The following is a 27,129-nucleotide window of genomic DNA, read 5'->3' on the forward strand; positions in this document are numbered from 1 at the left end:
AAAATTTAGACATTTAGCGACGGTTATTTACAAACCGTCGTTATTAGCGACGGTTTTTAATAATCTGTCGTTATTAGCGACGGATTAATGAAAACCGTCGCTAATAAAGTTGTTTAATATTTTTAAAAAATAAAAATAAAATGCACGCGTGGGCGCCAGCTGAGCTGAGCTGGCGCCCACGGTTACCCTGCACCCTGGGGTGCAGGGTAACAATTCTCTACATATATATATATATATATCGTGTCTAAATATATATATATATATATATATATATATATATATATATATATATTAATTTTGGATTATTTTGATATTAGTTCGAATAATTCAATTTTAAAAAATTAAAAAATATAAGAGTTTAAATTCTAACATGAATATATTAATAATCAATTAATCATGGCTACGCCATTGCGCCTAGGGTTGTAGATCTCCAACATATATTATCTCTTATCTTACACAATTTAATTTGTGTGAGTATTGGGATAGTGCTCAATTAAATGTAATTAAACATGTTTTTATATGATTAATAAAAGTGATATTAATGTTTGCATTAAATTTATGTCTTAAACATCATAGCAAAGTCTTAGTTTATTGGATTTAACTATGAGTTGGGAATTAATCCATATGTAATGATTATATCAATGAATTATTATTTTTAATTTGTATAGTAAGATATTTCATAACAAAAAAGATTAAAATTTTCATAGTTTTAGAGAAGTAACTATGGAATTAATAAGCTAAATAAATTAATTAAAGAATTTGATTATTTATCTAATCTATTGGAGTTCTTAATTATGAGTCTATAGTCCCCGTACGCTTTTTAAATTAACGGCGGATTAGAAATACAATTTAGAAACCATACGTGAAGATGAAAAAATGTTTCCATAACTTCAAGGACGACTTGAAATAAATATAATTAATTGTGATCATGTTAATTAAATTTAAATTATAATTATGAGATAATTATAGGTTTGAATTATTATAATCAAATCCAAAAGATATGAACAATATATTTAATATATATATGATACATAAAAGATATTATTAGAACGAGATTTTAGAATACGTTAGCTTTTGTGGGATTTGAAAAATCAAAAATGAAAAGAAATCAATAAAATATCAAACTTTGGCAGAACATTTTTCGATTTACACTCCTTCAAAACATAAATTTTTATTTTATTTTTTAAAATTATCTTTTATTAAATAAAAATAATTTGAAAAGGTAGAAAACGGGTTGCCTTCTAATAGAATTATAGAAAGATTGAAAATATTTTCAATCTTTCTATAATTCTATTATATATATATATATATATATATATATATTATACAATCTATCCCTACAAAAGAGAAAACAAGTTTTCTGTGGGTTTTCCCTGTAAAAAAACACATAATGGATGGTCGTGGCTTCTGTACATCTCGGGTTCACTGAAAGAAAGAAAGCTACAAGATGGTAGTTTTTTTATAAAATAATTTTGTTTAATTTCATCATGAATTTATATTCATATGTTTTTTTTTTTATCATAATTTATGAGATTATATAATCGTTTTCGGTGTATTTCAATTTGATCGAAAAAAAATATTTTGTAGTTTCAACAATTATTTTACGTGTAATTAATGGGAAATTCTGAAATGTGGATGATGATATCCGGGTGAATTGGATATCAGATATGTAGGCAATCCACCGAATGCTGAAGATAATTTTGTGTTAAGAAATATGAGTAAGGATAATGACTTCAGATAAAACCTGCAAACAAGAAAAAGAACTCGTGAATGGACGTCAGAGAGATATCCTGCGTGGCCACTCCGATGCTTAAGTCAGCAGGTTGAAGACAAAGAACACGAGCGATATATGTGAGAATATATGTGATTGTTGAGAGTTCAAAATTTCAGAATCTGTAAATGAGAAGTATACCTCCTATTTAAATAGGATAAAATCTCATCATTAACTTGTTTTCAGTGCCTTCCTGCTAAGTATGGCAAACGGCAGCCATACTATTTGATGACTTATCTAACACGCCAAATAATGTAGTTCTGACAGATAAAATATCACATGCTTATATACTCGAGTGTGACACTGTTTCCAAGGTGGCCCGGGTAGAATAGTTTCCCGAAGACTTTGTATGAGGGTTCGGGCTCTTGATTGCTCGGGAATAAAATATCCCGGGCGTTCATATATCCGGCTGCTAAAGAAAATATCATGTATTTTGACTCTGATTTGGGCTATTTATATAATATCCCAAGTCATTTATGATCCATAAAGTGGGTTTCATGTAAGACCGTCTCACGGATCTTAATCTGTGAGATGTGTCAACCCTACCCATATTCACAATAAAAAGTAATACTCTTAGCATAAAAAGTAATACTTTTTCATGGATAACCCAAATAAAATATATATGTCTTCTCACAAATACAACCTGTAAGACCGTCTCACACGAATTTTTGCCCCGTGCATATATACTTCTGAATAATTTCGGATACATTTACACTTTCGATATTTAACGTACGGATGCCATTTGTCCTGGTGCATGGCTTTATGCCCTTGCTGTTTAGAACTTGTCAAGCATTCTACTCACTCGTGCCTTCTGTTTGACCATTTTTTCATCGACAGTGACTACTGTACCCCAATCAGTTTCAGTAATATATATATATATATATATATATATATATATATATATATATTATACATAAAATTTCATATTACTTTTAGATTACTATCCCGTTTGTGATTTATAGGTGAAATTGATGGATACATGTTGATATATTGAATATTCACTGATCACACATATTAATAAATATGTACGCTTAGATTTATGAATACTAGATGTCTTGAAGGTGTATCGTGAATATTTATCAATATACGTGGAGTTTATTGATTATTCAAAATGCACCATTTGGGTAGGATAGAATTTCAATAAGTTAAAAAAATACAATCTTCAAGTGTTTGTCTTGAAAGCGTGAGAATGAGAACCTTTTCACTAAAATTCGAGAAAGAACAAACTGGCAAAAAAAAAAGGGAACAAGGTTCGATTCTTAACGTTTTCCGAGATGTCAATTGAATATAATTGAACTAAGTAATTTCCCCTTCTGTTTCTTTCTTTTGTCTGAACAAAATTATGATAATAACTCCATCTTGTTTGACTCGATGGGTTCTGTTTGGATTTTGTAGTTTTCATTTAACATTAAATTCCATGCTGTCAACTTTGGCTTTGGACTTCTCGTGCATATATGTAACTTTCCTATGCATGGTTTTGTTCATGATGTTCCCATGAATTAAGATTGACTCTGACTCAACTGCAACGCTTTCTATTTCCTTTCTTCTTTTTTGTGAGGACATGCAGAACAACGTTATTTGATTGAATACGTGACCATGTCCATACCCGGCCAAACTTCACTGGAGACACCACCACCAGATAAAGAAGGAATACAACTATCTCCGATTAATAATGAAATAAGTAAAGTAGAAGTTGAATCAGATCATGCAGTGATAATCAAGATCCAAGGAACAGTGCCTGAAGCACGAGGGGGAGCTGCTAAGGCCCACCACACTCTTCTGCTACTGATAAATTACGCGTGTCTGTTTGTGGGTTCGGTTTCTTCAAGCCTAATCTCCAAGTTCTATTTCATTCACAAAGGTTCCAGCAGATGGGTCTCAACATGGGTTCAGTCCGCCGGTTTTCCTATCCTGCTGCTTCCAATATGTCTCCCTTACTATCTTTTCAAATCTTCTCGGAGGAGACCTTTCTCTGGATTCACTCTGAAGATTTTTCTTCTGTCCATCATTGTGGGTGTCTTTATGGGTCTCAACAACCTTCTCTTTTCTTGGGGGACTTCGTATCTACCCGTGTCTACATCCTCTCTTGTCCTGTCTTCTCAACTGGCTTTCAATCTCGTGCTCTCTATGATTTTAGTGAAACAAAAAGCGACCTTCACAAACCTCAATTGCGTCCTACTTTTGACTCTTAGCTCGGTGCTGGTAGGCTTGGGTTCCAGCCACGACAAACCCCCTGGTTTGACTGGTTCCGAATACTTGGTGGGATTCCTGTCAACTATAGGTGCAGGATTGCTGTTCGCTTTGTATCTCCCGGTGATGGAGCTAATATACAGGAAGGTGGACTGCTATGGTATGGTGCTGGAGATGCAGCTGGTGATGGAACTGGCGGCGACGGTGTTAGCAACTGTAGGCATGGGTGCGTCACATGGTGGATTTTCGGTGATGAAGGTTGAGAGCAGAATGGTGTTCGATAGAGGTTCCACCTCATACTGGTTGACCATTGCATCGAGCTTGATCGCATGGCAATTATGCTTCGTAGGGACAGCGGGAATGGTGTTCTTGACGACGTCTTTAACGGGAGGGATATGCATGACGGCGCTGCTGGGCGCGAACATCATGGGTGGCGTGATCGTGTACGGGGATAAGTTCGGCGGAATGAAGGCGGTGTCGACAGTGCTGTGCGTTTGGGGTTTCTTCTCCTATCTCTACGGCATGTATGTCAAGAACCACAAAAGACCAAGCAATCAAACCCAGTAATGATCCGACGAAATAAGACTGCCTACCTTAGCTATATGAAATATTCATCGTTTGTCGTGCAATGTATCTTTCTACACATGAATTAATATTTAGGTTCCATAATAATATATATTTTCTAATGTCAAAAGCAGCCTTTCAACTTTGTTCATCTCTTCGTTTGCTTTGTTTCAATATTTCTTTGGGAGTCACACGAAATCTGCCATAATGAAATGAAACTTAAATAACCGTTGCATGAATATTTGTCGCACTGTGAGAGATAGCAGTGGTTTAATTTGATCATATAAACCATATTTATTCTATCTTACAAAAAACCATAAATTATATATATATATATATATATATATATATATATATATATATATATATATATATATATATATATATATATATATCAGTTTATGTAATCGTATATTGTATCATAAAAAATTCTCTATTCACTGTCATCCATCTCGCCATTCAATTACTGCAAGCAATTGTGAGCGGAATTTGTTTAGTTAAGTGTTGGGTAAGATTCTAAGAAATTGAAATATATAGAAATAAAATTCAATCTTACTAAAATTATAAAAAGACTAGCGTACATGAAAAAATTGTAATATCATCAAAATGTTACATGTATTCAGTTGAAACGATTTAATCTTTAAATATACTAAAATTTAAAAATATTTTATAATTTTTCAACTAAATAGTTTCGATATACCACTACAAAAGAAACGGAGATTTGTAACCGTATTAGAGACCGCCAAAAATTTCGGTGTCTAATTTGAGACCGAAATTGTTATATCGGTCACTAAATATATTTTTGTCACGTTTTTTATTTAATATTATTTTTGTACCTCGATTTTTTATTCTACTCACAAATTGAAGACCGAATTTTTATTTAGGTCTCTAATTGGAGACCGATATAAATCCTCGGTCTCTAATTTGCAACCGATATATTGAGATGGCCCTAATTTGAGAACGATATATTTAGGCCGTCACTAATTTGAGACGGAAATATTAAGGTGGTCTCTAATAAAACCCAAATATTTTTAAACTCCCCGCGTTCCTCTCGCTCCAGTCATCTCTCAAACCCTACAAAACTTGCGCTTTCTATTCTTGCCACCTACTGCCGCCGCCGACTACAAGGTATCTTCCATAGCTCCTCCATATTCTGATTCGAGCAAATTTTCTAAATGTTAAGTTTTTTTTTTTCCTACCTCTTTTGAGTTCTTTTGGGAGAAATTGAAACACAAATTCTTTTGTTGAAAATCCCAAAACAGCGAACATACATGATCCAAATTGCAATTTTCGGTATAAATTATAATTGAAATCATATATACGTTCTCGACTTTCTTACAAGATTCGATTCCAGAGATGTAATCGATGCCGAAAGGTCCCCCAGCTACGAGGGACTGGCTTCTGGTCCTTCAATTTAGCCAGGCATCCTCCAAACTCTCTGACACTGAATTGAGGGTGATCACTATAATCCACGAAAAACTGTTGAAATAATGGACAGATAATGAAAATTTGCTCAAAATCGATATGAATTGAAAAGAGGTTGAAATTGGATTAAATATCCTAATCCGTGTTTTTCTTGTAGTGTACTGCTTTACTCCATCAATAAAATAATAATCATCTATTAAATCTATCTATATCTATATCTATCTATACTAATCTAAATATATGAATTGAATTGTGAATTTACATAAATATCCTTACTTTCATTTAATATTAATCATTAATACACATTTTCATATTAATCATTAATACATATTTTCTTTTTCATTTTCTATTTCATATCTATACTAATCTAAATATATGAATTGAATTGTGAATTTACATAAATATCCTTACTTTCATTTAATATTAATCATTAATACACATTTTCATATTAATCATTAATACATATTTTCTTTTTCATTTTCTCATTTAATATTAATCATTAATACACATTTTCATATTAATCATTAATACATATTTTCTTTTTCATTTTCTATTTCATAAAATTAAAATTAATTAATTAAAATCTATCTATATCTATATCTATACTATACTAATATAAATATGTGAATTGAATACATGTTTTCTTTTTCATTTTCTATTTCATAAAATTAAAATTAATTAATTAAAATCTAAAATTAATTAAAATTAAATTAATACTCATATCTATATATGAATGTGAATTGTGATTACATTGACATCAAATTCACACAAAATCACTTTATTTTTTTTTTCAAATTCACATAAAATCACTTTATTTTTTTAGATTACAATTTGTCATATTAATGGTGTTATTTAAGTCATTTTTTTATTTTAGTTTAATAAGATCATTAATAGTGTATTTAACTCAATCAAACTAACTATTATTTTAATTTAATTTAAATTTAATTTTAAATAATTAAATTTATACATTGCCATCAAATAATAATAGAAAGACAAAAGAGATGAGTCGGATTGAATAAAAATAAAGTATTAATAAATATTAAGGTCATACAAAATTTCTTTCTCTCATTTAGAATAAAAATATTTTCAGACTCCTCATGTGTCAATAGAAATATACGATTGAGAGAAATATTTTTCTGTAATAGATTTCAAACACAGTTTTTAAGTTATTTAGTCAATTTTTTTATAAATGCTGCTAAATAAATATTACTAAATATTATGCTCTATTTGATAATTTTTTGTTCTTGCAATGAGAGGAGTTTTTTTACCCTAGCGTTAACATGTTTGATTGTTATATGTCATTTGTATTGATCATGTAATTGTGTTTGGATTGTTTTTGTTATTTGTTTGTTTGCACAAAGAAAAGAGAAAACAAAATCAAATATCCAACAAAAATGGTTATTTTTCAATTTTTTATTATTAAGATATTTTTTTATTTTTTAAACACATAATGCATGTTTTCTGTTTGCTTAGATTACTTAGTTTAAAGTGACTTAGAAAATATTAAAAAATTGAAATATTTCTTCGTTTTTACCTTATGTCTCATAATATCAAGAGATAATATTTTTTATTTATTGAGACAAATATATTTCCAAACTTCTGTCTATAAATCAATATTTAAATTTTTTACGACATTATTATTTTATCTAATCAATTTTTTTACTTAGATTGATAGAAGGCATTTTAATTTGAGTTTTTATGTTCTTGTTTATATTATTTTTGTAATATTATTTATTATGAAAATAATAGGTGAACTACAAAAATTGGTAGGTCTAAGAGTTCTCTGGTAAACGACAAATATGCATAAATTATTAAAATATATAATATCCAGTAGATTTTTGACATGCGATTTTGTTCTAATTCAATGATTATGCATGATTCTAAATTTTAATTATATCACAAGTTAACGCATGTTTTGTTGTTGCTACATATATTTGTCAATAGTCTAATATTTTTCTATGGTTTAAGAAAAATTGTGTGCCTTTGTATTATATTTTTACAGCTGCTTTTCTAAATGATTTTATTATGATTTCAAGGCACCATTTTTCATTTGTGTTTTTTTAAAGAAGTGGAATGAATATCTATAAAACGATGACATTAATAACACGTCTTCTCTTTATTTAAAAAAAATATTGGAAAATTTATACAAATTGTAAATAATATGGGTTAATATTTAATTTGAGAGTGATTTATGTTTTTTATTGTTCGTATATATTTCAATTTCTTTGTTATTGTACTAAATAAATTATTTTTAAACTTTGAGTTATCATTTTTTTTCTTATCGAGATTGTTTGTGTTATGATTTTTTTATTCGTTTTGGTTAGTATTGTTGGCGGTAGGCGGTAAATGATTTTTTTGATATTATATGATGTGTCTTGTTGTTTATATAAAAATAAGTATGAGAGTACACCAATCAAACCACGTATTTTGGGTCTTCTGTTCTATGAAGAGAATAATAAATGGTTTATGTGAATTATATAATTTCTTGGTTTTTCATATATATAGTCTACGAAATGCGTCAAATTTTGAACAAAAAAGTTTCGACAAACATAAGATGAAAAAAAAACATGTTAAATAAAAAAAATATGTTGTGTATTACTATGTTGGGTGTGATAATTGTCCCTGTTTGGTAGAGCGGTCGAACCATGATTCTTGAGCTGTTGTGCAGTTTAACAGATTTGAGTTGCACAATTACTACTAGCTATAGTTTTTGGTAAAGCAACAAACGCTCAGTCTTACAATTGGTATCAGAGCCAAGGTCACGGGTTCGATTCCCATTGATTGCAAGGAATGCAATTATAGGAGGAAGATTGTTGGGTGCAATAATTGTCCCTACTTGGTTGAGCGGCCGAACCGTGGTGCTTGAGCTGTTGCGCGGTTTAAAAGATTTGAGTTGCACCATTACTACTAGCTATAACTTTTGGTAAAACGGCAAGTGCTCAGTCCTACATACTATGTCCTAATTTCTGTATGATATAATTCAAGCACATTTTTTTATAGATATTTGAAATTAGGTCCAACTAAGTAACATGAAACATATACATATATATTAAATCATATTTAAAGCAAAATTTTAAGATCAAGAATGATTATTTTAAGTGTTATATAATGATTATGTTGTTATTTCATGCTTGTGCGACATATAAATGTCAATATTTCTCAATAAAATAGTTTTTCAAAAAGAAAAAATTCTCCATTCAGAAAAAAATACATGAAAAACAAATTGTACATAATTTTCATTGTATTTATAATGGTATGAGAACAATTCTAAAGCTTTGTTGACACAATATAATAGATGAATTCTGTGCATTTTATTGAGACATTGAGCCAGTTTCACTTTATTTCCTCCAATATTATCTCGATATATTTCAAGGTGATACGAGATTGTTTTTGTCTCTTTTTTTAGTCAAAGTGTCTAACCAGCTAATTCATAACATATATGATGTAGCATAGAAAACTACTTGTCAAGTAAATTTACTTAGCCAAATATTGAAATTCAAATAAAATTCTACAATATTTCATCAAATTAATTTTGACTATCGTAAAATGCTCATGAAATATAAATGGTTATATTATTAGATGAGATATTGAATAAAACAAATACTTTGACATATATTAGAATGATATCTCATATGCATATCTTAATTACATTATTCGTATCTATTCTCAAGATTTTTAAAATACAATAAATAATTTTGTATGTCGTTCTACAAGATAAAATATTATAAAACAAAATATAAAGTCGCTAGAAGAAAATTTGTTTTGTTTCAATGAATAATATAATATTATCTAAACGCAACAAATGAGATTGAAACTATATCATCCTCATGACATGATGCACGCAATCATTATTGCAAAGCTGCCAAAAAATGACGATCAAAGATGATTTTCTTGAATTGTGTCAAATTAAATGAGGACACAATTGTAAGATATAGTCATTTGAAGAGATTTCAAGTAATTTTTTTCACAGTGATTGAGAAATAGTTGTTGAAAATTTATTAATCTTATAGCTATAGACGATCAGATATTTGCTGAGCATACCAAAATAGTTATATGCATATTATAACAAACTACGACAAAGACATGGGCGGATCCACTGTAGGGCCGGAGAGGGCCACGGCCCCCCTGAATTTTTTTAATTTTTTTTTGACTATGTAAGATATATTTTATTATTTAGTATATATATTATTTGACCCATCAAAATTTTAAGTATCTATAATTAGTCTAATGGTTAAAGACTTTCGAGGTTTACACATATGGTCCATGTTTAATTCTTTTTATACGCTGTTTTTTGACATTGTTCTGCAAATTTTTTTTTGAAAACCTAAATAACGGGCTTTTACAAAGTCCCAACTTAAACCTTTATAATTGGTTAATACAAACACAATCAAGAAAGCCATTGGAAATAATAACCTTTTGCAAAACATCTGCTATATTGTCGACTGACGAGTGAAATATTGTGGGACGCGAGTTCGGAGACACATCAGAAAGAAAGACAAGGATTCTTGGAATTTTTTCTACGTTCAGGAATTGAGTTAGACCGGGCCCTCAAACATATCATTCTGGATCCGCCTCTGGACAAAGAGTTGTTGAGTTGTCAAAATCAACCAAGAAGCATATTGGAAAGTGTGTCAAGTGGATAAGATAATTTCTCTGATTCATATACCGTCTATGGTCATGATTTTTTATTTTTTATGGCTTAATTTGTTTCATTTGATAAATGTTATTAACCATGTTTTAATTCATTTAAATATTATCAAAATTTCGTACATATATTTTCAGTAGTTTAGGTTTTTACGTGCAAAGCACATGCATTTTTATAGTAAATAATAAAATATATCTAAATTGTACATTCAAGGTACTTAATATATCTAGAACAATATGTATTATAAAATGTATAATATATATATATATATTCCTACGAGATTTAAGTTACTTTGTTTACATTATGCTAATAATTTTGTTTGTTTTTTTAGTGTCGGGATTACGACATCAATGGGGGTTTACGGTGTGTCGCGTCCGCCGTCGCTGACGGTGGCGTCGTGTTTCAACCAAAGAAGCTCGCCCGTTTGTTTGTTTAACCTCCCCTTTAACAGAAGAAGCATAGGTGGCTCGAGGCGCAGAAATCGCTCCATTTCTGGGTTGGTCTTCGTCAATAAGGAAGACACTTCTGTACCCGCCGAAGAACAAACCGAAGAAGATGACGACCCAGATCCTCAGGACCTTGAATATGTCTCCAAAATTAAATCAGTTACGGAAATTCTTCTTTCTAATCAATTAACACAAACAAATGTTTACTTGCTTTGTGTTCTGCATACCTGGTACTTACGGATTTCTCCATTTAGGTTTTGGAGCTTCTCAGGAAAAACAGGGACATGCTCTTCAACGAGGTTAGATTTCTTTTCCTCTTCTTCTGTAGTTTACCATCCTTAATCGTCGTGGCTACACTTCGTCTTCTCAATGTTAATTAATATTTTCAAAATCTCGGGTTTGTTTCCGTTGATTGGCTCCTGAATTCTTCGTTTGACCCTCTTCCTCTTATTGCGCAGCCAATTTCGAACATTTTTTAATCCGAAATGTTGTTACTCTTTAAGGTTAAATTGACTATTATGATAGAAGATCCCAGAGATGTTGAGCGGAGGCGTCTGCTGGGCATTGATGACGAAAATGCGCCAACCAGGGATGAACTGGCAGATGTTTTAGTGCAGGTATCTTAGCCTTTGAGTTTCTATGTCCTGGTATTACCTACGGCTTTCTATCTCTTGGATGACGGGGTGGGTGTATGTCTTGCGTTCGTGATCCTTTTCGGTCAAATGAGCTAGCTAGCTTATTTTCATCTGTCACGAAAGTAAAATCTGGGTTCAGCTATGCATAAAATCTTGCTTCAGGCGGCGACTGGAGTTTTCATTTATCGAATTTAACGTACGAAATTTCTGTGAGCATGAAACAATGTTTTGTTATTTTTGTGATGCGGGAAAGTTGTCTGGAGTATGTTTACATTCTTTTCTTTTTAGATCATATGATTTATAGGCATTAACGCATTGTTTCACTTAAAAGTTAGTACCCTTGTGTGGACACTCACAAAAAACAATTTATGCATCTATTATCCCTGCTTCCTTTTCTCGGCACTGGTGAACGTGTAGATGAAGTAGTTTAATTTTTTTTTAATACGCACTATATATGGTTGTGCAACCAGGCAAAATTAAGGTAAATCGGTTGTGCTTCGGTGTCGATTCTTCTTTTTTTTTTACCAACCCGAGTACTCGAGTTGTGCATATGCCTGAGTTTGAGTCTTTACATGGATTTAATTATGTTCTAGGTAAATGAAGGAAAAATTCCAAAAAATCGTCTTGCTTTGCAAATGCTAGCTGAGGAAATGATTCAGTGGCCTGATTTGGAGGTAACTAGCAACTTTAAGTGATTCTGAACTGCTCAACAGCTGTGTCTTACGTAGTATCTAAATTTGTCAATCTGTGGTAGAAGCTTCAGTGTTATCATCATACTTCCTCTATTTCTAACAAATTGGGGTTGACTGCATGTTTCTATCCCTTCTCCATGTTATATGTGTTTGAATATGCTTAGCCATTTTCCATTAAATTGATCTCGTCTATCATTTGTATCTCTATCCACTTCCTTATGCCTTAACAGTTTGCATTGATATCATTATTTTTTTCGCTAATCTAAACTTTGACTGTTCTCTTGATTCTCATTTGACTTACTTTCCTTTGTATTTTGAATTTTAATTAATGGTCAAACAGCCACTGTATGTAGCATAGCCATCTGAACTAACCTGTCAAATTTCCCTTTGAACTTCCGAGGTAAAATCTGTGGTCACTTAAAACCCAATTATTTCATATTTTTCAATTTCGATCATGTGTATGACATCAAGTAAAATATCTTATTCTTTTTGTAGACTCGATTTTGTATGTTAGTAAACTCCTGTATCGCCTCCCATGATCTCAACATTAGCTACTACTCTGTTCTGTTCATGTCATTTTATATTATTTTATTTTTGTCCAATGATTTGGATGACAACTGTCTTGAAAGAATTCTCAAAGTCAGATTTAACTGGTTCTAATCATATTTTTAGATCTTTCATGGTCATAAAACCATGAATTGGATCAATTATAAATGGTTAAGTATTTATTTTCCGTGATTTGTTGGTAGGTTGAAGCACCAAAGAAAAAACCTGGAAAATCTTTATATGCAAAAGTTACAGACACCGGTGTGGACGTGAAAGAGGCTTCTAAGAGGCTGAATATAGATTGGGATTCAGCTGCTGAGTTTGAAAATGCTGAAACAGAGGATTTGAAAGTGCCAGCTGCAGTGGTAGGTTTTTCCTTGCCCAATATTAAAACATCTAGCCCATGTGGGTTAGGCTGTTACTGCTTCGTAGAACATTTCTGGTCCGTAGCATGGCAATGATCGTTGGAGTCACACGGGCCAATTCATGGACATCACTGGTCTTAAACATTTTGCCATAAACTATCATATCTGTGTTTTAACAGTATATATCGATGCCTTGCTTGTGACAAAATTTTCACGAATTTTTTTACAGTAAATATCGGAACTAACTGGAATCAAATATACTCGTCGCAGGGATTCGGAGCTCTTTACTTGGTTTCGGCATTTCCGGTCATTATCGGTATCTCTGTTGTGTTGATTCTATTTTACAACTCTCTCCAATAGAGATGGTGATAACCTGTTTAGGCTAATGAAATTACATCTTCTAAGTTTGGGTATTTTTTATTGAGAAATTTTAAGCATTCATTTCAGTCAATTTATTTTTTTCTTTTTTAAAATTAACAAGTCTCAATAAATCTGCGACTCAAACACAGTTTTAACATTTAGAAAATAAATTATCGCTAAAAATTTGTGTTGTCCAAACCAATTTATTTTTTAGAAATACTGCAATATGAAACTTTTTAAATTAGTTACATTACCGGATGAAGTTAGTAGTATGAGCCACAAGGAATTAAAGTTGGAAGGATCCCCTTTTCTAGTTTAATTGGCAAGAAATTTTTATATTTTAAATTATCTAACTCGAGTTGAACCTAAACAATAAAACAAGTTAGAATATGTTTTATGTCAACATTATTTTAGTAAATAATATATGGGTCGATTGTGATTTTAACAAATTTAATGTTAACATAAACTGTTTGGTTGTGATAATTATTTTTGTTGTGTAGAACGATTGAGCCATGATATTTAGGTGATTGTATGGTTTAAAAAAATTTGAGTTGTACTATTATCATCAGTTATAATTTTCAGTAAAGTAGGAAACACTTAGTCTTATAATTGATGTTAAAGTCAATGTTGTGTGTTCGATTTTCATTGATCGCAAAGAATTTAATTTTTCATAAGGATATTATTGTGTGCAATAATTGTTAATATTCGATAGAACGATTGAATAATGACGTTTAAGTTATTGTATTGTTTTCAAAAATTTGAATTATATCATTATCATGTTTGACAAAACAGTAACATTACTGTTTATATACTAGTATCCCAGCCCCGGAAATGATTGAATGACTAATCATTCGATGAACAAAGAATCGCTAATCATTCGTTAACACTGCTCTACCAAACTACCACTGTTTCCATCATTACATCACTATTAATATTGTGATTTGTCTTATTTATTGTAAAAGAAAAAACATATACCTAATTTTCATAGATATATACATTTAAATTTAAAATAAAAATTAAATAAATTAAAGTATTATTTGAGTCATTACTAATTAAATTCTTTGATTGTTTCAAATCAAGTGAATCAAACTTAAAATTGAATAAGAAATTATTCAATTTTGTGTTACAAGCCGACTCAATATTACACAGAATTAAGTTTAAAAATCCCCCTTCTTGTTTTCACCCATAAGCCTACGCAAAAGAACACACATAGCATGCTAATTAGTTCTTGTGAATTGATCAGTTGGATTTACTAAATGAATGTCTAACTATTTTTTCAAGGAATGGTAAAACTGTCTTGAAATAGCAATACATGCATGCAATATATGGAGTTTTCTGTTTGGGTATAGTAGCACCGATGGTCACGAAAGGACTGGACAAATAAGGCTTTGAAGAGAGGTTTTCTCCAAAAGAACCTTGATTTATTTGAAATAAAGTTCCTACTCAAAGTTTACAACTTAATCAAATCAACTGAATATTCAAAGGCAAAGTAATCTCAATCTATCCAATGATTCTTGAAAATTGATAATCTGTTAAACAAGAATTCTTGTAATACCTTGCAAATAACTTTGGATCCACAAAATTATGTTCCACAATTTTTTTTTCTTTTCTTGGCTCACAGCAGCCTGCTGAGTGACTTAATGAGCAACTTCAAGTTCCTTCGTGTGGCTTCATCCCCAGTGAATCCCAATATATCCGAGCTTATATTCTGCATATTGATTGATAATGAAGATGATATGAAACCTAACGTCATTTAAATATTGTCTGATACTAAGAGGAGTAACAACCACTTGGATCATACCTCAAAGTTCTTTAGAGTGAAAATTAAGGTATAAATAGACTTCTGAATTAGTTCCTTGTTTTCTGGAGTCATAATCGATGAATGCGTCATTCTGCAAAGTTCAAACATAAAGCTCCATTAGTCAATTAGCATACAAGAAGGGAAACATGATTCAAGTCAAAATGCGTCAAATGATAACATGCTATTTTGGCCGAAGATTTAGTAACTCAAAATACTCCAAGTATCAGATGGAACTTTGTACGTCAATTAATCCATTCCATCGATTGGTAGATAACAGAATGTAAAATGGTGGATTCATGAGAATTGTTGATGAAGTTTAATTCAAGTTTATGTTACATAACTATCACAGCATTATAGCTCTTATGGAACAAGAAAACCAATGAGAAAGTAAAACTTTTCCATGGATATATTCCTAATATTTCCTGATTCAATTTAACCCCTAAGTTTTGTGCCAAAGCCTGATTGACAAGAACTTCGTCATCATTATCAGCAAGACTGCAGGGAAAGAGATCTCCTATTCTCCCATTCATTTCTTAAAATTTTGATGGAAGATTTCTAAAAATTGATTACATTCAAACATTGATGGCTTATGTCGCAACTTCAAAACACACGGGAAGTAAGACAAATTATTAAAATCATTGCATTACCGCTCTTACGATTTCGCGAAATCGAGCTCTTATGTTTTTCATCTCAAGAGTTTTAAAAGCAGAAAGATATAGATGAAGCCGTCCCTTTCAAGGAAACTGGAAGAGGATGAGCAATAGTAGATGCTGAACACTTAAAAAAAGGAGGTCAATCCTAAAGAAAGATAGCACACAATGCAATATTTACATGCTTAGGATCTAAAGACCTACATCTACCGAGCATATGCCCAGAACTAAAAACTTTTACAGATAGCTCTTAATATAGAATAAAATATCATCTCTGTATTAAGTACGAAAAATTATTAAGGATAAACTTAATGGGAATTTTCACTCTAACATAGAATACTCATCTCTACACGTAAGAAAGAAAATGCATTAAGGAAAATAACTGAGATTTTTTATTGACTATACTACGATAAAATTATATAGAAGATATATTATATCCTAGTTTTGATAACATCAAACTGATTCCAAAATATATTTTATTTTCTAACACTTCCCAAGTTGAACAACGAACATGGAAAAATGAATTGAATTCAATTTCAAGCAAAAAATGGTCTGAAACTATCTTACAACATTTCGTATCCAATATAAAAAGTAATGCACATAGAAACACAGATAATCTGTTTCGTCTTCTGTTGAAAAGTAACAAATAATTTTCATAATCGTGCCCACAAATAAAATACATGAAATCAATGTAAAATCAATCTGTGACCATGACAGATAGGTAACCAGAAGAGATTTAAAAGTGTGGTTACTGCTCACCACCAGATCTACTGTTGAAGTGAAAATTTTCAATATTTCCGATACTTCAGGGTAAATTTCTGAGTATCTTCTCCAGTACCAAGTTCAACATAAAAGTGATGGAAAAAAGAGAAAGCAACATAACATCGAACTACGTTTTTTTGCTAATATATATATATATATAATGTACTCATGAAAAATCTTACAAGTCAAAAGTTTATTATTTTCTGTGGCTTTCTTCGCTCATCGGATAACGTGTATCATGATGACTATTAATTCAAGTCTTTGAGGCATAAGAAAGAATACATTTACATATGATATACTGGCATCAAGATTTGGTGTCTCGATATATTACTTACCTCACATCCTCAGAAACTCGTGCAAGGCTTTTGGTTAAATTCTCAACTTCCTTCAGCAAACCACTACTATTAACTTCAGCCAGTAAAGGTTCAATATCTTCAGCCATGGCTGTCATCTGAGAAGTCACTATATCAAAGATAGAATTTTGCATGAGAATATATTCAAACTATAATGCTGCAAAGTACCTATTAGATTTATTTGAAGGAGCAAGACAACAATAACTAAAAAAATTATTCAACAGTTGCAAGTTCGTTTGGTTAAAATTTACTAAATGAGACAATAAATGGAGACTCATATAGCAATGAAGTTGAAAAAAGCCACATCTGAATGACTCAAATATAGAATCAGAGTAGCGCCGGGGGAAATACATACATTTTCATTTTATAGATGGAAATAACTGAAATACTGAATTATAACTTAATTTGGGGGTTAACTAATATTGGGGAAAGATAATTTTGTGACGATTATACAATAAATCTAACTAAAAACAGTCAATCCCAGAGAAAAACAAATGCACTAAATAACATAAGACCGGGCAGATCAAACCTTTCTAAGCAGTGGTTGTGCTTCTTCAATAACGGCAGAAACTCGCTCAGCTAATGCATAGGCATTCGATACGCCAATGTCTTCCATTTCACGTCCAATGCGAGTAAAGATTCCAACCAATGCATCCAAACTCACCCCTTGGTGTCCCTTTATCTTTTGTCTATCACACACAATTAATCCCTCTTCAACACAACCCAAGGCTAGAGGCCCGGCAGAAGGTGTTGGAATGGGTTCTCGAGGGGTGATATCAATAAGAGTTTCCATCAGCAGGCCAGACTGATTGACTTCAATTAATGAATTCCGCGGTATTACAACTTTATCATCTTCAACCTGAATTTTTTTTTTAAAAAAAAAAGTAAGAAAGGAAAATCATGAGAAATAATCATATCACTGCGAGCATTGAAGCCCCAGGTGTAGAATAAGTAGAAAGTTTGCCTCACTTCAACCACTGCTTCAATACTCCGCAAGGATGGTTTGACAGACACCACCGTGCCAACATTTATCCCTCGAATCCTAACTGACGTTCCGGTGCAAATTCCACTAGCCTGATCAAACTCAAAAACTGCCAAATACTTCCTGAACTTGGATCGCAATTGGAACCCTCTTAACCAAGCCAAGCTAAGCACAAACAGAACCGTACCCGAAACAAGAAACAACCCGACACCACCTTCCCATACGCTTTTTCTACCGAAACCGAAATCACTTAAGGGTCTCAAAGTTTGCCTCCACATAGCCTGGGTGAAGTTGATGATCACTGAGAGAGGGCTTTTAGTTTCAGAAGAAGACACATTTTGTTCGGCAGAACCTTTGATAACAAATGGTTTCTTCCTCTTATGCCTCAGATTAGCTGTCGAACAGGGGAACAAATTCAATGAACCGCTCCCTGAAGCGTTGGTGATAGAACATGGAGACAACACTTGCGAGCTTGTTGAAACAAAAAGTGTTGCACTGCCCACCATCTCGTTTTAATCACAAAAAAGTAGTGAACAAATGAAGACACACATATATATAATAGTCCTCAGTAGGAAATGAATCCCCGCATCACACCCAGTTGATTACTGACAGTATGAAATGGTAATAGATTCTAGAAACGAAGAACCTACATATAAATTAGAAACAAACAGTTCTTAGAAGATTTAAAAAACGTGGTGAAATGAACATCAAACAAAAATCACCGAACGTTCAATACATAGAGATTAAAATAGGATACCTTCAATCTGTTCTCAAACACGCATTGTCATAGTGAATAGAAAATAGGATGTTGCTGAGACCCAAAGCCCTAGCAGTAGCAGCAGCGAACAACCGCAGAGTACGAGACGGAGAGAGGGTGAGAGCAAGGACGTAGAGGATGATTGGGATGGTCTGGGCCGTGACCCGAATAGATGGTCCGGGCCTTCATTAAATAATTGGACTAAAGTGATTGGGCAAAATAATATGCTGATAACAAAAGTTCAAAGAGCCCAATAACAAAATAATAAAAATAGTAATTTTGTTCTAAAAAGAAGAACCAATCTTTTTATTTATTTATTGTTTTGTGTTTCAATTGGTCGACCAAATCTTATATGTAACAGTGGCGGTGACTATAAAATGTATTTATTCATTTATTTATTTTGGTTTGAAAGGAAAAGTTCTTGATTTTTTTATATGTACTAGTGCACCGACGCATGCGTTGCGTGCTTATATAATATTTTTTATAATTCATTTGACTTATATTTAAATAAGGATCAAAATATAATTATAAGAAATAGTGAGGGACTACATTGTAATTTTGATATATAAATTAAAAAATAATTAAAAAATAAAAGAATAAAAAATGACATCAATCATAATTGAACCTATAACTTAATTTTCAAGAAACAACGACTCTATTCGCTGAACTATATATAACTTATAATAAATTTTTAACATTTTATTAATATATATAAATATTAAAACAGACCATGACACCAAAGTTAGTTACTTTAATATCCTAAACTTAATAGAATAATATATATATATATATATATATATATATATATATATATATATATATATATATATATATATATATATATATATATATATATATATATATATATATATATATATATATATATATATATATATATATATACCGCCACAATAATGTGTTATTTAAATAACAGTTTCCGCATGTCTGGCCAAAATTAAAAGTAATATAAGGATATCGTGCGTCTCAGTTGTCTCGTGTGTTTGATTTTTACAATCACAATTAATTAATACCAAAGGATATATATTAGCGATATTAAATATGATTCGATATTGGTTGTGGTGATATATAATATTGGTAAAAGGAGTGTGGTCGAGATGCAAAAGAAAACTTCCCTTGGGATTTATTGGATCCAACCCCATTCCGCGAGAGATATCAAGTTGTCTTATTTGGTTAGGTAAGGAATAAGAACTTTATGCAACGTATTTAACTATCAAAAAAACTTTTAAGAATGTCTATATTCGTGGAATATGTTAATTTTTAGTTAATTATTAAGAGTTTAATTCCTCATTTCAACACGACGAATTTGTTACACATGACTCGTCCAATATGGTTTACATGGCTAAATTAGTTAGCAGATCACTGTATTAGTTTAGAGGTTTATCCAGCGAGCATCGAAAGATAGCGATCGTTGGTTTCAACTTTATAATAATAATAAATCATAAAAATTTACGAATATTTTATTCGATGGGTCTAATAGGTCAAACAAATCCGAACGAGTATGAAATGTTTGTTACTTTAATAAGTCGGATATAATATAATGTGAGAACTGATAATTTTGTAATAAAGCCCTCAATTTTTCATTATGGAAGAAAAATCTTTGTAATATGGAAGCTGGTCAATCTAACTATGGTAAGCCTCGCACCCAATACATAAAAATACAAGGCAAAAACTTGTGTGAGACGGTCTCACGGGTCGTATTTTGTGAGATGAATCTCTTATTTGGGTCATCCATGAAAAAATATTACTTTTCATGCTAAGAGTATTACTTTTAATTGTGAATAAGGGTAAGGTTGACCAGTCTCACGGATAAAAATTCGTGAGACGATCTCACAAGAGACCTACTCAAAATACAAGGCCAAAACTTACACGGAATTTTAACTTCCAATTCACTCTAAATTTCGAGATTTCTCTCTCTAAGTTTTGTCAAAATTTCGAACTTTTTGCAAGCAAGAGTTTTGTCCATCCCTTGAGTGATACGTTCAAACTAAGCTTCTGTCTAGATCTAATCTCCAATGTTCATAATATACTATTTATATTCTGAATATAATATCCAAAATCCATCCACATCCAACTGTTTGTTTTTGTATATAGTCTCTACAAGAAAACCGCTCAAATTATAAGCGATAATAATATACATATTGCCTTTTATCCATAAACTCGTACAAATGTCTTTTAAACCCGATCTACATCGCTCATAACATATCTAATTACTTGTGATCGTAGTGTCCAAGTTTAAGATCGATCCAACGGTTCAATAACTCACAAACGCTTATGCAAGGTGACAGATTGGGAGACAAATTTCAGTCTGTTCCTTCAACGTTTTTCAAGCAATCCTAAGGTAAGTGAGGTTATGTTTTAAAATAATTCGTATGTGAATTGTTTCAGTTTTCGAAATTTTCGTTCGAACACGAGTTATTCGTTTTGTGTCATCTTGAAAATACCTTATGTTTTGAGCACTGTTAAGATTAAACTGGATATGAGAATGATATATGGGATGTGACATATAAGGCATAACAAATCCCGGTCCAATGTATTGCAATGTCTAGCTCTGAGTTGCTAATAGCGTTTCTTTTATTAATCCTATTTTCAAAAGTCCGTTTTCGTTTTATATGAGTGAAGAGTAAATATTAAAGATCATCATTTAAAATTGACTAAGAAAGTGTAAAAATTTGGTAGCTAGTATTACCAAACTTGCACGCTAAGCAACCATCGTTTTTCCTTAGTTGTTTTTAAACCTGTTGTTTTCAGTCAAGTGTGGTTCTTACCTGCTTTATGTAATGATATAAATGAACCAAATCGTTTATAAACTATTTGAAAATCGATTCGATAAAAGTTCGTTAAGATAAACAAATCAAACTTAAACTTTACAATATTCGGCTTGTTAGCTCGTGAACATGTTTGTTGGTAAGTTCACGAGTCATCTATTAGATGAAAAAATAATAGTTTTGATATTTGATTGATTAATTTTGCATTTTAATTATTAAATATATAGAAAAATCTATTGATTATTAGAATAAATTTAAAAAGTTTAGTAAGAATGTTGTATTTTTCTTTAAATATATAATTTATTTTTTAATGAATTTAATGAAAATTTTAATTTATAATTCATATTTATTAAGCTCGATAAAAGCTTGAATAAACTCGTGAAACATAAATATATTCGTTAAATAAAACTCGAGCTCAACTCGATTATAAACGAGTTAAGCTCAAACATTCAAGAGCTCGGCTCGGCTCGGCTCGGCTCCATTTCATCCGTAGCTTTGTGTACATTAATAAATGAAAATTATGGTAAAAATAAATTTGATAAGCCATATGAGTGTTGCTACAATTATTTTATTTCGACGTTTCATGTTAGACGATTTTACGAAGTTATATCTGTGAGACATGTCGATCTGATCCATATCTAGGATGAAAAGAAATATTTTTGGTATAAAAATAATATTTTTCATAAGTTGGTTCAAATATGAATTTCGTATCATAAAATTAATCTGTGAGACCATCTCAAATGAGTTTTTGTAATATAACATACAAACAATGTGTGGCTCCTAATAAAATTTAGGAAAATTTATCTCGTCATATTCTTGATTTGGAGTGATTATTAATCCTCACAACCCGTCGTTAGTATGAAGTATTTGAATAAGGCAAAAACTTGTGTTACTTTTTATGCTAAAAGTGTTACTTTTTATTGTGAATATAAGCAGGGTTGACCCGTCTCCCAGATTGAGATCCGTGAAACGGTCTCACATGAGACCTAGTCTTTTGAATAATCAGATCTCAATATTTAAATAAATTTGATTCGTATGATAATTTAATAAACCAACGAAAAATTTACCACGTCGTGCTTGATGAATAATGATTTTTCAACATCAAGTTGCATTAATGGTTTTTAAAAAAATCACCAAGCTGCATTAATTGAAGCCCCACAACAAGATGTCATTTGTGCCGAAAAACACTTGGAACCTAATATAACATAGAACTCAAATGTTAGGTTTATCTGGTTACCCTCTATATTTTTTTTCAAGAGGTGGGAATTCGCTTTGGCTATTTTTCGATGTATACAAAATAAATATTTGGCCTAACAGAAAAATTTGCTATCACGTCAAATGTGTAATCATACTAGACAAGTTATGTACGGATGTTCGCTCGAGAAAAAATTAAAACTCCTGACTATCGATTAAATATTTACCTATTTCACCGACTCAAATAGGAATCATGTTACAAGTCAATGCAATTAAACAAATATATTGGCAGATGACATTAATTTCCGATCCTTCTGCTAATTCATAGGTAATTAATTACATGTGCTGTGTGTTTCCTTAACGTCACAATGAACCTCACCCCGCCGTTAAGTCAAGCAACATATTAATCCGTATCCCGAGTCTTCTTCCTCCCGCGCGTTGTCTCTAACAAATATTGCATTTATCCCCCACTGCTCTTGAATTCAACATGGCTTCTTTCTTGACGCTGGTGATACTGGCCTTGTTTCAGTATGTGGACGCAAGATTTGTGGTGGAGAAGAGCAGCGTAAGCCTGGTGTCTCCCTACGATTTGCGGTCAAAGCACGATGCAGCTATTGCTAACTTTGGAGTTCCTGATTATGGTGGATACATGTTCGGTACTCTCCGTTATCCTGAATCGTCCCAAGCCACGGGATGTTCTCCTTTCGATGGCGACAAGCCCTTCAAATTTAATTCCTCTCGCCCCACCATTCTTCTTCTCGAGCGTGGAGATTGCTACTTTGCATTGAAGGTGTGGAACGGGCAGCAAGCTGGCGCAGCGGCTGTTTTAGTGGCTGACATAATAGACGAACCTCTGCTCACCATGGATTCTCCTGAGGAGAGCTCCGATGCCAATGGCTACATAGAGAAGATCGGAATCCCTTCTGCTTTGATCGACCGGTCCTTCGGCGAGACACTCAAGGATGCCCTGAAGAGAGGTACCGAGGAGGTGGTGTTGAAGATAGACTGGACGGAGTCCATGCCCCATCCAGATCAGAGGGTCGAATACGAGCTGTGGACAAACAGCAACGACGAATGTGGAATCCGTTGCGATGAACAGATGGATTTCATCAAGAATTTCAGGGGACACGCTCAAATACTGGAGAAAGGAGGCTACACACAATTCACACCTCACTACATAACATGGTACTGCCCCGATCCTTTTCTAGAGACCAGACAGTGCAAGTCTCAGTGCATAAATCGAGGGAGATATTGCGCGCCCGACCCAGACCAGGATTTCAGGGAGGGTTACGAAGGAAAAGATGTCGTGTTCGAGAACTTAAGGCAGCTCTGCGTGCACAGAGTTGCGAATGAGAGCATGAGACCATGGGTGTGGTGGGATTATGTCACTGATTTCCATATCAGGTGCTCCATGAAGGAAAAGAAATACACCAAAGAATGTGCAGAGAAAGTCATCAAATCACTCGGTAATCATTTAACAATCATTCATTAATCCTTACTCATATTCAATTTTCTGAAAAAGATGATACGCAGATCTCCCCATGGAGAAGATAAACAAGTGCATGGGAGACACCGAAGCCGACAGCGAAAATGAAGTCCTGAAAGCAGAGCAACATCTTCAGGTCGGACACGGATCGCGTGGTGATGTTACAATCTTACCAACGATGCTCATAAATGATGTTCAATACAGAGGTATACTAGTAAAGCAGGGCGGCTACTACTTGTTCCTTGCACTTATTCTATGTACATGGTTTTATTTTTAGAATTTTTATCTTTATACAAGACAAAATACACAAATTTATATATAAAAAAGATTTCATAAAAATTGTTATTTTTCATATTTTTTCCTTGCTTTACTTTATTAAGTACAATTACTTATCGTTAATAAAGGTAAGTTGGAGAGCGGCGCAATATTGAAGGCCATATGTGCTGGGTTTAAGGAGACCACTGATCCTCCTATTTGCTTGAGCACAGGTAATTTATTATTTCACTTTGCGCATACAATTCGATTCGAATTGAAAGGGCAAACACAAGATTTGAAAGGGATGTGATACATGTTTGGGGATAAAATTTGAATTTTAGGAAAAATTATTACAAGGGATAATAAATATTGGTGCTGGTGATGAACAGATATTGAGACTAATGAGTGCCTCGAGAACAATGGTGGGTGTTGGCAGGATCCAGCATCAAATGTCACTGCCTGTAAGGTATGAATGGATCCATCACCGAACACCACTATTGCTAATTAGAGGAGTAAAAACCACGAAATAATATCATCACCTCCTTTATGTGTGAGTAATAATAATAGTTTTTACTATATGGTAAATAAGAATCCGTAAAAATCATTTTTGATTTATTTGATATGGATAATTTTGTTTAGTAAAATAATCCATTCGATATTTAGTTTATCTATATCGGACTCTTTTTATATACTTGTGGGATCCTTTTTTTCTTTTCTAATATGTAAATGGATCTAAAATAAATGGATCTAAAAATGTCAAAAAAAATAAAAATTATGGGTATAGCAGAATACCAGTCTTTTTAATTTGCTATAAGACACGTGAATTTAATGATGTTATAAAACATTGAAATGATAGTTAAAATTCTGGTGCTGCATTATATAGTTGATTTATTCATGCAATGGCTGTGCATTATAACTATAATGTGATGATGGTGATGATATCACAGGACACATTTAGGGGAAGAGTTTGTGAGTGTCCCTTGGTGAATGGTGTTCAATATCAAGGAGATGGATATTCATCTTGTCAAGGCAAGTTTTTTTAAGTTCCCGAGACACACGAGACGAATACAAACGTATACACATAGTGATGCTCTTATCACCTCCTTTGTGTTGTGTTTAGGTGTTGGAGCTGGAAGGTGTTGGATGAACAACGGAGGTTGCTGGTCTGATACCAAAGAAGGGATCACATTCTCAGCCTGCATAGTAATCCTTTACTATTTATTATGACATTAACTTGTGACAACAATTGATCAATTTTCAAAATACAACCACTGAGACTCACACCGACTATCTGCAGGAAGCTGAAGTATCAGGCTGCAAGTGTCCTCCTGGTTTTAGAGGGGATGGTCACAAATGTGAAGGTCATTTTCTTCTTCTTTTAACAAAAATAGTGTTTGTGCGCGCGCGTGTGTAGCTGTTAACTTTAAATGAATTGATGGATGATCGTTCATGCATCTCTGACTTGTGATCATATACATAATACATGCACCATTAATCAACACCAGATGTGGATGAATGCAAGGAAAACCTGGCCTGTCAGTGTGATGGCTGCAGCTGTAAGAATACATGGGGTGGATTTCAATGCAGCTGTAAGGGGATCAGCAAAATCTACATAAAGGAACAAGACACCTGTATTGGTAAAGCTAACCTCCGATAATCCCTTTTTACTTTTATAAGAGACTCAAGTACCACTCATTGGAAATTATATTTGGATGGATGAACAGAAAGGAGTAATGCAAAAGTGGGGCGATTCATTACCTTGTCGGTGATAGCGGTAGTATTGAGTGTTGGAGTTGCTGGTTACATATTCTACAGATACAGACTGAGGGCAAGTATCTACTAGTATTGAATATGATATTTTATTTACTACAAGAAACTAACAAACTGTTATCATGTGTGTATGTATGTTTTACAGTCGTATATGGACAAGGAGATCATGGCTATCATGTCTCAGTACATGCCACTCGACAACAATCAGAATCAAAATCAGGTTGTCCACCACCAAGACGAGCCTCTAAGATCCGTTTAAGCGGCGATGCTCGAGAGAGAGAGAGAGAGTGAGCTTCTCATTCCTGGACACATAATATTCTAGTTAGTTGTCAACAACACATGTAAATAAAATGAGAGAGAAACCTTGTTAGGTTTCTGAATGTAAAATTTTGACATGCAAACACACCACCACAATAAGACAGACTTAACTTTGGATTTTCATTGTAAAAGTATCTTCACCTTTCAGTTTATTATATACTTGTATTTAGTAATGCGGTAAAATGGTAGCTTTAAATAATTGGTCTTCAATTTCTTTTCTTCTTTCCCCTTAATAATTAAACATAAATTAAAAAACTGGTAAAAAAATTGAACAAACTTATTCAACATAAAGGGAGTCTTATGCACCCATTGCATGAAAGAAGCTTGTGTTTTGAAATATAACAACTGTCATTGCTGGAATATACACACTGCAGGT

At 32.5% G+C, this 27,129-nt stretch overlaps 4 protein-coding genes across 4 annotated transcripts; 3 read left to right on the forward strand and 1 right to left on the reverse strand.

Annotated features, from left to right (window-relative positions):
* The first annotated feature begins 3,308 nt into the window (after positions 1 to 3,308).
* LOC140837717 (probable purine permease 4) lies at positions 3,309 to 4,712 on the forward strand. The gene has a single exon (XM_073203832.1). The coding sequence runs from the start codon at positions 3,368 to 3,370 to the stop codon at positions 4,526 to 4,528; it is 1,161 nt and encodes a 386-aa protein (XP_073059933.1). The 5' UTR covers positions 3,309 to 3,367; the 3' UTR covers positions 4,529 to 4,712.
* A 6,175-nt stretch (positions 4,713 to 10,887) lies between these two features.
* Positions 10,888 to 13,741, forward strand: LOC140838611 (ycf3-interacting protein 1, chloroplastic). Its single transcript, XM_073205050.1, has 6 exons — positions 10,888 to 11,200; positions 11,296 to 11,340; positions 11,545 to 11,658; positions 12,270 to 12,350; positions 13,118 to 13,279; positions 13,550 to 13,741. The coding sequence occupies exons 1-6, from the start codon at positions 10,946 to 10,948 to the stop codon at positions 13,637 to 13,639; spliced, it is 747 nt and encodes a 248-aa protein (XP_073061151.1). The 5' UTR covers positions 10,888 to 10,945; the 3' UTR covers positions 13,640 to 13,741.
* A 1,388-nt stretch (positions 13,742 to 15,129) lies between these two features.
* On the reverse strand, positions 15,130 to 19,108 carry LOC140838612 (protein TRIGALACTOSYLDIACYLGLYCEROL 2, chloroplastic-like). The gene is made up of 6 exons (XM_073205051.1): positions 18,945 to 19,108; positions 18,175 to 18,833; positions 17,735 to 18,064; positions 17,188 to 17,303; positions 15,441 to 15,531; positions 15,130 to 15,347 (listed from the first exon to the last, which is right to left on the reverse strand). The coding sequence occupies exons 2-6, from the start codon at positions 18,691 to 18,693 to the stop codon at positions 15,255 to 15,257; spliced, it is 1,149 nt and encodes a 382-aa protein (XP_073061152.1). The 5' UTR covers positions 18,694 to 18,833; positions 18,945 to 19,108; the 3' UTR covers positions 15,130 to 15,254.
* Positions 19,109 to 23,249: 4,141 nt separating this feature from the next.
* Positions 23,250 to 26,903, forward strand: LOC140838613 (vacuolar-sorting receptor 6-like). The gene is made up of 10 exons (XM_073205052.1): positions 23,250 to 24,390; positions 24,458 to 24,616; positions 24,815 to 24,898; positions 25,055 to 25,131; positions 25,613 to 25,694; positions 25,786 to 25,868; positions 25,963 to 26,026; positions 26,171 to 26,302; positions 26,390 to 26,493; positions 26,581 to 26,903. Exons 1-10 carry the CDS (start codon positions 23,412 to 23,414, stop codon positions 26,692 to 26,694), a joined length of 1,878 nt encoding a protein of 625 aa, XP_073061153.1. The 5' UTR covers positions 23,250 to 23,411; the 3' UTR covers positions 26,695 to 26,903.
* Positions 26,904 to 27,129: the final 226 nt, after the last annotated feature.

This window comes from Primulina eburnea, chromosome 8 (genome assembly GCF_022965805.1).
Source record: "Primulina eburnea isolate SZY01 chromosome 8, ASM2296580v1, whole genome shotgun sequence".
Classification (NCBI taxonomy): Eukaryota; Viridiplantae; Streptophyta; class Magnoliopsida; order Lamiales; family Gesneriaceae; genus Primulina; species Primulina eburnea.